Source organism: Manacus candei, unplaced genomic scaffold, assembly GCF_025592945.1.
Source record: "Manacus candei isolate 608988 ecotype Guabito, Panama unplaced genomic scaffold, ASM2559294v1 h1tg000119l, whole genome shotgun sequence".
In the NCBI taxonomy this organism is placed as follows: Eukaryota; Metazoa; Chordata; class Aves; order Passeriformes; family Pipridae; genus Manacus; species Manacus candei.
This window is the reverse complement of record NW_026138167.1, coordinates 2,796,201-2,810,947: the sequence shown is the minus strand read 5'-3', so window position 1 is coordinate 2,810,947 and position 14,747 is coordinate 2,796,201. Positions and strand designations below refer to the sequence as shown.

Below are 14,747 nucleotides of genomic sequence, written 5' to 3'. Positions count from 1 at the left end.
GACAGGGCCCAAGGAATGGCCTGGAGTTGTGCCAGGGGAGGTTGAGGTTGGATATTAGGAAAAGTTTTTGCACCTGAACAGGCTCCCCAGAGCAGTGAGCACAGCACCAAACCTGACACAGTTCAAGAAGTGTTTGGACAATGCTCTCAGGGACAGGGTGGGATTCTTGGAGTATCCTGTGCAGGGTCAGGAGTTGGACTCAAAGACCTTTGTGGGTCCCTTTCACCTCAGGATATTCTGGGATTCTAACTCCGTGCAAGAGCCTCACACAGTGCAACTTTGTTAATGTTACTATTATTCATAGTTTATTCACATTAGAAAAGCATTGGATCTGTCTTACACATCTAGTCAGCCTGATGACTTGGCACTTCAGCTACCATAACATCCAATTAAACATAAAAAGCAATATCATATCCTTCAAATTAAAAACACCTACCTTCTATCACAAAATATGAAATAAAGCATCACCATAAATACTGCATGTGTTATTATTATCAATAATGTCAGTTAAATTCTGAAATAAGACAGTTCAAGATGCATTTCTACCAAAAGGATGACCTTTTGCAGAAGGACTAGGAAATCCTTCCTAAAAAGTACACAAAAAATTCCCAAACAGAAGCTGTATGTCTTCAACCAACACATTTCTTCCTACACTTACTCACTGTTAGTCTGTGCTCTTAACTTTGCATTCAAACTAAGTCACAAAAGCAGCTCTAAGCTGCCCTCCTGTCACTCAAATACCCAGGAACACACAACCAAGACAGACCCCCATCTGCCAGTTAGGAAGGGCATCAACAGTCAGACATCTGTCAGTGTTTCACACAACACCACCAGGAAAGCTGCAGCAGCATTTTTAATAAAAGCCAAACAATTTCACTCCCGTTGCTGCAGGACACAGGGTAACACAACCTCTGCAGCAGATGAAAACCAAAGTCTAAGATGCCTTTTGTTACCAACCAGGTGTTAGTATCATATCTGAGGTCACAAGAAACACAAACTTTATTGCTTTTAACCTGTGATGTCTCCAGCTACAAGGTCGGGACAGAACCCTGCTGACCACCCACCACAGCCACTGAAAACAGAACCATTGCTCCAGGTTGGTATTTACCTCCATAACCCTGTGTGCCCCTATTCCCTGTAAACCCCTCCTCACTCTGTGCTGAAGAGATACTCCAGTCTCAGATCCTACAAGCCTGGAACACACACTCCCACTCCACAGATCCATACAGTGGTGCCACCTGAGACGCTGAAACTCATCCCAGTCACTTCAAAGTCTCCCTGACAACTCGTTTGTGGTAACGACCATTAATAAAGTACTCCTGACAATGCTTTCCTGGTGCCTCCCTCCCTTTGCTCATCTATCATTGATGTGTTTTCTTCCACAGCTCCCACCATCTGGAGAAGCCCAAAGAAACTGAGTGAATGAGGATAGGGAATGCTGAACCTTAATGGGAGGTGGAAAAAAACCCCAAACCAACAACCTGACAACCAATCCTTTGTCTATCACACAAATAAGTAACCATGGGGAAGAAGAGTAGAAATATTTAATGAGGCATAATTTGACTTGAACACACTAAAACAATTTCCATTACGCATTACAGACATGGAAATTTCACTGCAAAAGGGAAGTTGATAATTTTGCTTGACAAAGGATTTTCATCTAAGTGTTCAAAGGTCAGCACACACGTGCTTGCCTGCCAGAGTAGAGTCCTATTTTGGAAGATGTAGGCTAAGGAAAAGTCACTTCTGCAAAAATCAACAAATGGTTTCAGCTCTCAGATCCAGTCCTATCTCATGGGCAACTTCCTGCCAAAGGCTGATATCATCTTGGATTAAAAAAATAAATAGGACCAACTTTGTCCCAGTCAGCAAGGCTTTGGATGGAGTCAGAAATGCTGTCAGCTAAGGAGAGTCAACCTCCCTCTCACAGAAACCAGTCAATACAAAAAGTTGAAAGGAATGCAAAGAATAAACCTTATTATTTCTAATGATAAACCAATCCAGTTTTACCAGACAGCACTACTTGAACAGCAAGCTAAGATACTTGGAGACTGCTACATTAATTCTTCCTATTCTTGTATATCACAATGGAACTACGAGCAAAATGCACACGAGATACTCCAAGATAAGTTTTGCTTTAGGAGCTGTTAAGCAGGAAAATGAGCTGACTCAACTGCATTTTACTTTCCATGTAGAAAGAACGGTGCAAAAGCAGAAGTTTCCACTCAGGAAGCAAACGAAACAACATAACCTTACATAACACCCATTCTAAAAAAAGTTTGATCCCATCCCATGTTGACAGTGAAAAGCTGATCCTCACTAAGGACCACAGTGGTGTTATGACTAGTCAGCCCTTTTAGAAATTCTCCAAATACAGCTACAGAGCCCCGTATAACAAATTTAAAGCTGCTGAAGGCCAAGGACCTGTTGTGTCTAAAGCTGCTTAAGGCCAATCTGTGCTTTCACAGGTTGAAAACATCACTCAGAATAACTGAAAGGATCATCTGAGAGAAAGATCCCTGGTTCACTTCTCCTGACGGGTAGCAAAGTTTGCTGAAGGTATCAGTTATGCCAGGTAGTCAAAACAAAGATCAGAAAAACTCTTGTGCCAACAGCCACCCCAACAAAGACTAAAAAAAACTCTGATGGATTATCAATACATATGCAGAGCACCTTTATCCTATTTCTCATGCAACTGTTGGTCACAGGACACGGGCTGGAAGTCCCTGCTGCCTGAATCAGTGCAATGTTGATTACAGCACGACCAAAGTCTTGAGGAGAAAAGTCAAAGGCCCATTTCCCAACCTCCAAGCAATCTCCAAGGATGGAACCTTGCAGGCATGTTCTGCATGACACAGAACAGAAGGGAACCTGCAAAGTACCACACAAAGTGTCTCGTGCACAATGGTAAAGTAACTACAACTCATTACTGACTTACTTCTACAATATCAACTCTGAGAAGTAAAACAAATATTCTACAATAAAACAGCATTTCCATCTCTCCCTCCTACTTTACTTTTTTCCTTTTGGATAGAATTCCCATTGGTCTGAAGTTTTGTAGTTTAATCTTGGTTAAACTACTAAAGAACAGAAGTGGGACATTTTAAGGAAGTTATCTAGTACTACGATGTTAACCCTTCCATCATGGCAACAAAGTTTGTTTCTATTTCTGGATGTAGAATCCAGGAAAAAAGTTAAAACTGTGAAAAATTTAACCCCATATAGTTAAAAAACCCTCTAAATGACTCACCTCACTCAAAACCAGCATGTAAGTACATAAGATTAAACTTTGATAAAATCTGATGTCAACACATCTCGATCACACACCTTCTCAGACTTCTGCAGTTAAACTAAGCCTGATCTTGTCAACAGAGAGACCAGAGGAGAACTAAGGGGCACAATACTACACATACTAATTAAAATCATTGTTAATTGAACACACATCATAAGCACCACCATTCTGCAGAACCCACTTCATGGAGAACACACAAACAAAGCAGCCTGGCAGCTCACAGTCCAGGAAAACTCGGTGTACTCAGTGAGGAATACTGATCTGGCAGGGCAGCCTGTTTGGGGCCAGCATTGCACCCCTCCACACCATGTTAGCTTCGCTTTATCAGCCCAGGGAAAAACCAGAATTGTTGAAAATGGCATCCCCTCAGCTCATCAGAGGGACCAGTTACAACAGTAACACCGAGCAGTGCTGAGACACCTCCATGCACTCACCCAAAGCTAAAGGGAACGTGAGCACATCTTCAAGAGCAAACAGGTTAGATCCACATGACTGACCCAAAAGCAATATATGCAACACATGAGGAAGGCTGAAAAAACCCCAAGTATTTTTATTCCAGCTACGTCAGCACTTCACGAACAGTTTCACTATTTCCTGCATTGCTGACTCCCCTCTTTGGAGGCCCTTTGCTGCAAAATGAAAAGGGACTGGAGGAAACCAATGACAAGAAGGAAAATGGACCTGTGAAATCACAAGTACTGCCTATGGAATTAGGAGTTTGCCTCAGCTCTCAGTAAGTTTCTTCAAGCTGATTCGTTCTGAAAATAAGGCCCTTGTGAAAGCAAACGAAAAGGAAGGAAATGAGAACAAATCCTATATTTACTGAAAAAGGTAAGAAAAAACAGCATCATGTTCACAATCCTCAAGACTTCAAAGTGAATCAGTGAGACCAAAAAATATCAAGGTGCTACAGCAGTTCAAGAAACATCAAGAAAATCGTTGGAAGACAGACACACCCATTCATGTGAGCTCTCTCTTTAGAACTATAAAGAGATATTTTCTATTAAGCACAGTACCAAGGTAGGCTTTTTTTAGATGATACAGTATTTATAAATGTTTATTAAGCCTTTTATTCTACAACAGGTAGAGCAAAATACCTGTTAAGGTAAAATGCTACTCAGGCCTTAATTAGCTGGTGTTACTGATACAGCATTTTGAAAACGGTTGCAAAGAGAAAAGAAATATGCCAGAAAAATGCAGAAGAACTGTTCTTAAAGCATTAGAAATGCCAGCCACACCTCATTTAGTCAATCACATCGGCCTAAATAAAAATTATCTCTTCCTTGTGCACCAAGTTCAGCACAATAAAATGTCTGAAGAGGACAGGGCATTGGGGTAACATAAAACAAGTCACATGCTATTCCACTTCATCTTTAAATCCACTTCCTTTCAATAAAAACTCTACTCATTCTCTTAGTGTTAGTTTTCAAAGCCAGCATTAGTTTTGCCCTCCTAAACATGAGCAACCTCCACCATAGCTCACCCCTTCATCCCAAAACCAGTAGACTTCACTTGAAAAGTGGCCTCAGCTACAAGTAACTACCCATAAATCTCAAATCTTGCCAGACCAAGATTTCAATTCATCTCGGTGAAGACCTTGAAAATTTTGCTTATGTTTATTTCTGCAGAATAGTATTTTAAAACTGACAGAGATACAAGTCCCAACAGTCTGCTTTGATATGTCACATCTCGTTTTCATTGAAAAGGGTTAGTGAAGCTTCGGAAACGCCTTTTCACAACCAAATTTACCCAACAAAACCCAACTTTAGTGGAGGAGGTTGATCCAGCTAGCTACTAAGGAGCTTCTAAGTTAAGTCGACTCAGGAGCTTGAAGGGAACTCCTCCAAATCTCACAGGCATGACCTCCATGTCCAGGAGCGCACACACAGACAGACAGACAGACAGACACACACGGACACAGACACAGAGACACATGGACACACAGACACACACAGACACACAGAGACACAGACACACACACAGACACAGACACACAGACACAGACACACAGACACAGACACACACAGACACACACAGACACACACACAGAGACACACACAGACACACACACACACAGACACAGACACACACACACAGACACACACAGACACACAGACACACACACACAGACACACACACACATACACAGACACACACAGACACACACAGACACACACACACACAGACACAGACACACACACACAGACACACACACACACAGACACAGACACACACACACAGACACACACAGACACACAGACACACACACACAGACACACACAGACACAGACACAGACACACACACACAGACACACACAGACACACAGACACACACACACAGACACACACAGACACAGACACACACAGACACACACACACAGACACAGACACACACAGACACACACAGACACAGACACACACAGACACACACACACAGACACAGACACACACAGACACAGACACACACAGACACACACACACACAGACACAGACACACACACACAGACACACACAGACACACACACACACAGACACACACACACAGACACACACAGACACACACACACAGACACACACACACAGACACACACAGACACACACACACACAGACACACAGACACACACACACACAGACACACACAGACACACACACAGACAGAGACACACACAGACACACACAGACACACACACAGACACATACAGACACACAGACACACACACACACAGACACACACACAGACACATACAGACACACAGACACACACAGACACACACACACACACAGACACACACACACACACAGACACACACACACACACACACAGACACACACACACACACAGACACACACACACACACACACAGACACACACACACACACAGACACACACACACACACACGCCTTTGGAGGAGCTAGGGGAAGAAGGGCAGTCAAACTCCCAGCCCAGGGCGGGTCGGGCGCTGTCACTGCGCAGCACAGCCCGCAGCGAGCCCGAGCCGCCCCAGCGCTCCCACTTTCGGAAGGTTTGCACCCGAATACGAGCCGCCCGATAAGCAGAGGGCACGAAACCCTGCCCTCCGTGAGCCCCGGGCCCCGCTCGCACGGCGGGCCCGGGCCCGAACAACTGTTGCTGCCGCGGGGGGAGCGGCCCCACCGGCCGGGCCCGGCCCCCGGACAAACCCCGAGTGCGGTCGGGCCGCGGCCCGGGACAGGGAGAACCCCCCCGGGTCTGGCTGGGCCGCGGCCCCGGGACAGGGACAAAACCCCGAGTGCGGCCGGGCCGGGCCCCCGCTCCCCCTCAGCGCGGGGCCCTCACGGCCGCGGGGCTCCCGCCCACGGAGCGGCCCCAGCGCGGCCGCGGCCACACGGGCGGTGCCCCCCGCCCTCCCCTCTCCCTCGCCGCTCGGCCCCGGGCACGACCCCTTCTGTCCCCGCGGGGATGGCGGCGGTCCCTCACCGATGGTGGAGATGAAGGTGGTGTTGAAGGCGTCCTCGCTGAAGCGGAACAGGAGGCAGGTCTTGCCCACGCCCGAGTCGCCGATCAGCAGCAGCTTGAACAGATAGTCGTAGGTCTTCGCCATCTTCGCCCGGGGCTCGGCTCGCCGCCGCTGCAGGAGGGGGCGAACGCGGGAGGAGGGAAGGAAGGAGGGACTCCGGGGCGGAGGGAGGAGGAAGGAGCGAGGGAGGCGCCGCCCGCGCACGGGAAGCGGCAGCGCCGCGTCAGCGAGCGCCGGAACCGCCGGGCCCGCCGGGGGACGCGGGTCTGGGCCCGCCGGGGGACGTGGGTCTGGGCCAACCGGGGGATGTGGTTCTGGGCCCGCCGGGGGATGCGGGCCTGGGCCCGCGCAGCCGGGGGCCGCTCACCGGCCCGATTCCTTCGGGGACCAGCAAGAGTCGCGGAGTTCTGTGTCCGAGCGGCACGTTAAATAGCGGCACCACAGTGCGGGTCACAGCGAGCACAGGACAAACGCGACTGCAGTGTGTGACCCCACGTGCTCACGCCTTGCCTCGGGCACGGCAAGTCAGAGAAACTTGTGCACAGCACAGAACAGCTGTGCTCACGAGTGCTGTAGAACAGCGTGTCTGATCTGGAGCAGCACCGACAACGTGGGTGTTGTAGAACAAGGCAGCTATCAGTAGGACAAGAGGGCTCGGTCTTAAGCTGTGCCAGGGGAGGTTTAGGTTGAATATTATGAAAAAATTTTTTACAGAGAGGGTGCTCAGCCATTGGAATGGGCTGCCCAGGGAAGTGGTGGAGTCACCATCCCTGGAGGTGAGACTGGATGTGGCATCAGTGCCATGGGCTGGGAACCACGGCGGGGTTGGATCAAGGGTTGGACTTGATGATCTCGGAGGCCTTTCCCAACCCGGTCGATTCTGTGATTCTGTGATTCCAAGGTGTCTGCTCAAGAGCAGCACCGACAGTGTGGGTGTTGTAGAACAAGGAGCTCTAGAGCAGCACTGACAGTGTGGGTGTTCTAGAACAAGGTGTCTAGAATGGTTCAATAAACACTTTCCCCCATCTTGGTTTTTCCCCCCCCACTAATAATTATCCCGTGGTGTGAGGCAGCCTCGCTACACATTCATTGTGCTGTGTTCCCCACGGGATGTCACGAGGTGCTATAAAAATAAATAGTGCTACTGAAGCAGTTCAAAATGACAACAAAGAGCTACTACTTTAATTTAATTTAAATATTGTAGCCTTTAGAGAAGCTATAAACAGAACTCTCTAACGCTATAAATAACTACGACAGTTCTCAGTTCCCTCTTAGGAAAACAAAGGAAAAAGAGATGTTTTCCCCAAATCATTCATTAAAGGATTGTCATCCTGCAATGTTCCCTTTCCAGCTCCCTCCAGGTTTGCCCTGAGCTCCATGCAGGAATGGCCCTGTGGCACCACCTGCCCAGGCACCCTCCTGCAAGTCCCTGGGGTGAAATAGGGCTAAACTGGTCCAGTGCCTGGCTACTGTTGTATTTGTGCAAAGGATTCTGAGGAATCACTCTGGATAAATACCTTCAGCTACTATAAACCTTGAATAAGCAGAACCTGTTGTGCTTCTAATTATTCCAAATCTTCCCTGGTAAGGGTCTCATTTTGGTGGTATTCCTGGCCAATATATGTTTGTGGTAGCAAATCATCAAAAATCCAATGGCAGATGTGATGTAAAACTCTGTACAAGATGAATTCAGTAGGAGCTATGAATGCTAATCTATATTCCAATTAATTGGTGCAAAATCTAATTTTATATTTATACATTTATATGCTGTGTTCTAATAGAGGATAATCAAGGCTGCAAAACAAGGATGGGAGGGAATTGCCAGTTCCTTTTTCTTCTTTCTTTTTTTTTTTAACACACTTGAGGATCTCTGCCCAGTCCAGGACAGAATTTGGAAACCTGGCTGCTTGGTCCATATTTGGACTGTATAATTAGCAGTCAGGCTGTTTAGATGTTGAGTTGTTACAGTACTTATCACAAGATTTGAGTTTATAAATGATAATGGCAACTTGGCACTGAAGCAGTCAAAGCAAATTGGTTAATTATATCAGTCTAACATGAATAATTGGATTATAGGAAACTGCAAGTGAAAAATTAATCTCTGAAACATTTCCCTGTAGCTGCACTTTCAGAGACATGAGTTGCTGTGTACTGTAATTATGGCCACGCTGAACGTTACTACACAAACATATTTCAGCTTTGAAGAGAGAAATTTCGGGGTTAATTTTCACTCTTGAGTTTTATGGAGCACACAGGCTCTCCTACGTCTCTGGAGCAATATGTTTGCCATCGCCATCTGTTACTCAGGAGGATTTTTATAGAGAAATAATGCAAATTACTTCCCTCTTCAATTACGCTGGTGCTTTGCAATATTGCGTTCTGTTGTGACCTGGAAAAGTGCCAGCTTGCCAGATTCAAGGGACAGATGTTTACTTAACCATGAACTTTAAAAACATGATGTAAAAATTAGGAGTTACATTTTCTGATTTTCCAGAACTGTAATTGTACAATTGTGTACCTTGCAATAGGTCAGTAAAACTCTGAGGAGTACTGTCAGAGCTGTTAAGGTTCAATAACCACACCACTATGAGACCTGTTCCATGAAAACACTTTGGAGTCTTTGGTATTGCACCAAAATGGAAAAGTGAACATTTGGTTTATATTGCATTACAGTCAACAACAATTCATTTTTTTCTGGCACAGCAGAACCACTGAGGGGAACACTGAATATGCAGGAAATAGAAAGTGTTTGAAACTATGGTTCACCTGCTGCCTCTGTGTAAAAGCAGGTGAGACTGCAACAGTTTGAACCTGTTTCATACATTTCAAAGAAGCGGAATTTTAAAACCCTTTAGAACCCTTCAATGAGTACCCTAACAGTCTGCCTGAATAGAATCATAGAATCATTAAGGTTGGAAAAGCCCTCCCAGGCCATGGATCCCCCCTGTGCCCGATGCCCACCTTGTCCCCCAGCCCAGTGCACTGAGTGCCACGGCCAGGCCTTCCTGGGACACCTCCAGGGCTGGGCACTCCAAACCTCCCTGGGCAGCCCCTGCCAAGGCCTGACCACCCTTTCCAGGGGGAAATTCCTCCTGATGTCCAACCTGACCCTCCCCTGGCACAGCCTGAGGCCGTTCCCTCTCCTCCTGTCCCTTGTTCCCTGGGAGCAGAGCCCGACCCCCCCCGGCTCCCCCCTCCTGTCAGGGGGTTGCAGAGCCAGAAGGTCCCCCCTGAGCCTCCTTTTCTCCAGGCTGAGCCCCCCCAGCTCCCTCAGCTGTTCCTGCTGCTCCATCCCCTTCCCAGCTCTGGTCCCTTCTCTGGACCTGCTCCAGCCCCTCAATGTCCCTCCTGAGCTGAGGGGCCCAGAACTGCCCCAGCACTGGAGGTGCAGCCCCAGCAGTGCCAGCACAGGGAGGGCACTGCCCTTGTCCTGCTGCCACAGCAGTGCTGGCACAGCCCAGGTACCTTTGGCCTCTCCCCCCTGGGCACACCCAGCTCGTGTCCAGCCACTGTCACCAACACCCCCAGGGCCTTTCCCAGCTTTCCAGCCCCTCTGCCCCAGCCTGGAGCTGCAGGGGGTTGTGGTGACCCAAGGGCAGGACCTGGCACTTGGCCTTGTTGAACCTCATACAACTGCCCTCAGCCCATGGATCCAGCCTGGCCAGATCCCTCTGCAGAGCCCTCCTGCCTTCCAACAGATCCTCAGTGTCATCTGTGAACTCACTGAGTTGTCCAGATCATCAGTAAAGATATGAAGCAGGACTGAGCCACTAGTGGCTGGTCCCAGCTGGATGTGGCACCATTCCACCACTCTCTGGGCCTGGCCATCCAGACAGTTTTTAACCCAGCCAAGAGTGCACCTGTTCAGCTGCAGCTTCTCCAGGAGAATCCCATGGCAGACAGTATGGAAGGCTTTACTGAAGTCCAGGAAGACACATCCACAGCCTTCCCCTCGCTCACTAGATGGGTCACCTGCCATAAAGAGAGATCAGTGCCACAGTTCAAACTCAGCCAATACAGAGGTGAGTCCTAACCAAGATATGGCAGAATTTCATTAGTCACTGAGGTGTGTGTAAAGTCCATCTGCTAAAGCCCTCAGTTTGAGAAAGGAACTGATATGAATAACAAAATGTAATTACTGCCTCTATTCATATGCAATAAGTTTAAAAATCTCTACATACACATTAAGAAAAACAGAAAATACTTGTTTACCAACACCTACATTTCTAAGGAAAAACCCAAACTGATTACATTGTTACTTCATTCCTACTCTCATTTTCAGTTTCTCAACTGATAGACATCATCATTTCTACCTTTCAAAAATCCTTTTTCCCCTCTCAGATCAAAGGTGAGACTGGTTAAGCAAAAAGAGGTATGTGTCAAGGTCTTGTCTTTAATCAAGCTCTTATATTCAATGCATACAAAATTGTAGGAAATTCTGCATCTTAATTGTTTAAGTACAAGGCTTAAAAAAACCCAATAAGAGTTTAAAACACGTTGGTAGAACTAAGAGCCTGTTATTTTGGCACTAAAGGATAATCTTAAGAGGCAGTCTTGCCCTGAGTGCCACCTAACCACAAATGATTAACATGAGCTTTGCTCCTTAGCTTTTGGACTCTGCTAGCTGATATCATAATATTTCTGATGCATATCTATAACAACTCTGACTTTGGCAGGTGCCTCTGCAATTCATTACTGTTTGATGGCCATCATGTGACTCTCCCTTAAAAAAGTGTTCCTTATTCCCCAGTTCCAGTAAATACATCTTTCACTGCAGGTAGATACTTCTATGCTCATTTTATACTTTGTCCCACTGCATTTGATATGTTGATATGTCCTGCTTTTAAGTCCTAGTTTTAAGAAGATCTATGCATTGGTTTAATATACAAAGAACAGTGCTCTCCTTTACTCTACTGATCTAAATGTATGAATTTTCCACATGAATATACTGCAGAAATTTATACAGAAGAGGTTAAATCAAGTCATTATTGGGAAAGGAAATTACATAAAGTATGTACAGTTCAATTCCAGAAAGAAGCAGCACTGTTAGACTCTTCTCTGTAAAATCCATTGATTTCAAGGTTTGAAATCACTATGATTACAGTAGTGCTAGAAGTGGACTTTCTTCAAGTTCCAGTGTTAATCTGAACTATCTCAGCATAAGCAAATTATTACAGGCCACAGTTTACACCACTAGTTTATAATCAATTAAAATTATAACTCCTAATCCTGCAGTCCAGGCAAACCCACAGGCTGCATTCTGGATCAAACACACCACTTGAAGTGAACCTGCTAATTCTGAGTGCACTTAGAGGTGGTTAGAGCGTGGAAATCTAACCGGTCTTAATGACAGGACTGCAGAGACACCCATCCACATTTCAGTGCTCTAGACAGCCACTGTAAGCATTATTAGAGTGAATTTGTTTGTATTAAATCATTCAGTACACACTGACTCAGTGACCACAGCCAGTTCATAGGAGGGTTTGCAGTAACCCCCCCCCAAACCCTGAGTTCTCACCACGTCAGACAGCAAATCCTGAGGCCCCACCCAAACCCAGCTGCAGGAGGGCACAAATGGGGCAGAACAGAGTGGCACTGGGGTCAGCAGTGCTGGGCACAGCGAGGGCTTGTGCTGTACAGCCCAGCAGGAGCCACCAGCACACAGTCCCCAGAGACACCAATTCGGCTTCCAAACAGCGAGGGAGCGACACTCCCAGCACAGAAAAACCCCAACTGTCAGCAGGTTGTGTTCAAACATCTCCAGACCAGCTTGGGGAACGTTTCTGTTGCCATTCTGGCAGACACGTAACATTTCTTGCTCTTTTCTCTGAAAGGAGATCAAAGCCTTTGCTTGCTGGGAGAAGGCTGGAAAGAGGAAGTCATTCTCTTAGACCCAAATCTCTCTGTCTCAATAGGCCACACCACAGTTGTACAGACAGCATTTCTCTCCTTCACTCACAGCTTAAACTCAGTGCTGCATTTCTGATTTCTAAAGAGTAAACTTCAAAAAAAAATCTTCAGTTGTAAAAGACTGAAGGTAATGCATTAGAATTGACTCATTCAGCAGGTCACTGAACTACAGGCAGTCACGAAAAGGAAATGAATCTCCAAGCAAAACCAAAACAGAGAACCAAACAGAGGAATGTGTCCAAAACACATCCTGTTTTCAGATCATCCTGTGTGCCCCTGCTTCCACAGAAACCAATTTTTAATGTGACTAAAGTCCTCTTCGGGCACCAGAAGCTCCTTGCAGAAAAGACATTTAAGAAGGGAAGGCCAGGAGGAAGAGGTGAAGAAGGGTGGCATGTCAGAAGTTCTGTTTTATTGGTGGTGGTGCTTTATGCATTGTGAAGGTATTTTCTTAAACAAGAAAAACCTCATTCTCCTTCAGATACCTACTCAGCAGCCTTAATAGATTGTCCCCTTTCCATTGTGCTTGCAGATAAATAAGATACATTTGAAAAGGACTGAAAGGTAGTAGGGACAGCTAAGACTCAAGAACTGACTGTGCTGGTAACTGGTTTATGTTCTGGCTTCACAGGACAGCATGCAGAGGAAAGTATGAGTCAGAGCCTTTCCTATTAAATTCCCCATGATACAACAAGAAATACTTCCAAAATACCTCTATCTGTGTGTCATCACCACGCCAGCACATAAGGCAAAAGTGCTAACACAGCATTACCGTGTTACAAGGCAATGGCTGCGACGGGGAGAGAGGAAAAGCAATAGAATGGCTTGGGGTACTACAACACACGGGGCTGTTCTGGCAGAACAAGGCAGGGCTTTGGGGTGCAGAGTGTTGTGAAAGCTCTGTAGTGTCAGCATCGGGCACAGGCCCTGCCAGCTTTGAGATATTGTTGTCAGAAAGATATGCCTCTCTAAAACTTCCGTCCTCACTTGTGCTCATAGCAACTTCTCAAGTAACTTCTGCTGAATGCATCGGTTCTCTCTTCAGAAAGGCCTTGGCTCGACACGCCCCCGCCGGGCGTTTGGGAAGACTTTTCATACCAAGCGATTTTCATAAGGTCTGTTGTGCCACCAGGAGGACTTCTACTGAACTACACTTTTAAATGTTCCAGGCCTGATTAAATAACTACGGTTTGACAGATTATACTTGTGATTATTTTTACTGACTTATGAAAAAAAACATTTTTTAAAATTTCCACTATCTGCAGTACTTTTATTTCTCATAGGTTCTCTAAATCGATTTAAATACAGGAGTGACAACTAACAGAAATTCTGCCTTTTTCTTTTTGTCTGGGGTGGGAAACTGCAAAAGAATATGCACATAGGTAAAACTTCGTGGAACCTGTCATTTAGTATGAAATGAAGTGTCCAGTTCTGGGCTCCTCAGCACAAGGGAGACATGGAGCTACTGGAGAGGGTCCAGCAGAGGCCACAAAGATGATTTGGGGTCTGGAGCATCTCTGATGAGGAGAGACTGCGCGAGCTGGGCCTGGTTAGCGAGAGAACAGTGAGAGGGGATCTCATTAATGCATACAAATATCTCCAAGAGTTGTCAAGAGGATGGTGCCAAACTCTTTTCTGTGGTACCCAGAGACAGGATAAAGAGCAATGACCATAAACTAAAACAAGAAGTTTTACATCAACATAAGGAAGAACTTCTTTCCACTGAGGGTGGCAGAGCCCTGAACATCTGCCCGGGCAGGCCGTGGAGTCTCCTCTCTGGGTTCATTCAAACCCCCTGGACGTGTCCCTGTGTACCCGCTCCAGGTGCCCGGGCAGGGCGTGGGACTGGGGGATCCCCAGAGGGCCCTTCCGACGCCAACAATCCTGTAATTCTGTGACCCGCAGGCGATAATTTCGCCAGCACCTAACGCAGAAACGGAGGGAGTCCCGCCTTCCCGGAGTCCCGCCTTCCCGGAGTCCCGCCTTCCCGGCGTCCCACGACACCGGTGTCCCGCCTTCCCGGTGTCCCGCCTTCCCGGAGTCCCG

The 14,747-nt window shown here is 46.7% G+C and overlaps 1 protein-coding gene and 1 long non-coding RNA gene across 6 annotated transcripts in view; one reads left to right on the top strand and one right to left on the bottom strand.

Annotated features, from left to right (window-relative positions):
* Positions 1–7,017, bottom strand: part of RAB8B (RAB8B, member RAS oncogene family) — a 28,871-nt gene extending 21,854 nt beyond the window's left edge. For all 4 annotated transcript variants that reach the window (XM_051770552.1, XM_051770553.1, XM_051770550.1 and 1 more), the window contains exon 1: positions 6,752–7,017. In XM_051770552.1, the coding sequence (XP_051626512.1) occupies positions 6,752–6,875 (124 nt within the window). In that variant the 5' untranslated portion in view covers positions 6,876–7,017. The remainder of the gene's footprint in view (positions 1–6,751) is intronic.
* Positions 7,018–7,274: 257 nt separating this feature from the next.
* Positions 7,275–13,839, top strand: LOC127462149 (uncharacterized). Of its 2 annotated transcripts, XR_007900316.1 has the most exons (4): positions 7,275–7,373; positions 7,693–7,763; positions 10,660–10,813; positions 13,747–13,839. It is a non-coding gene; the product is annotated as an uncharacterized LOC127462149 (long non-coding RNA). The 2 variants fall into 2 exon arrangements; XR_007900317.1 differs by lacking the exons at positions 10,660–10,813; positions 13,747–13,839 and adding an exon at positions 10,490–10,560.
* Positions 13,840–14,747: the final 908 nt, after the last annotated feature.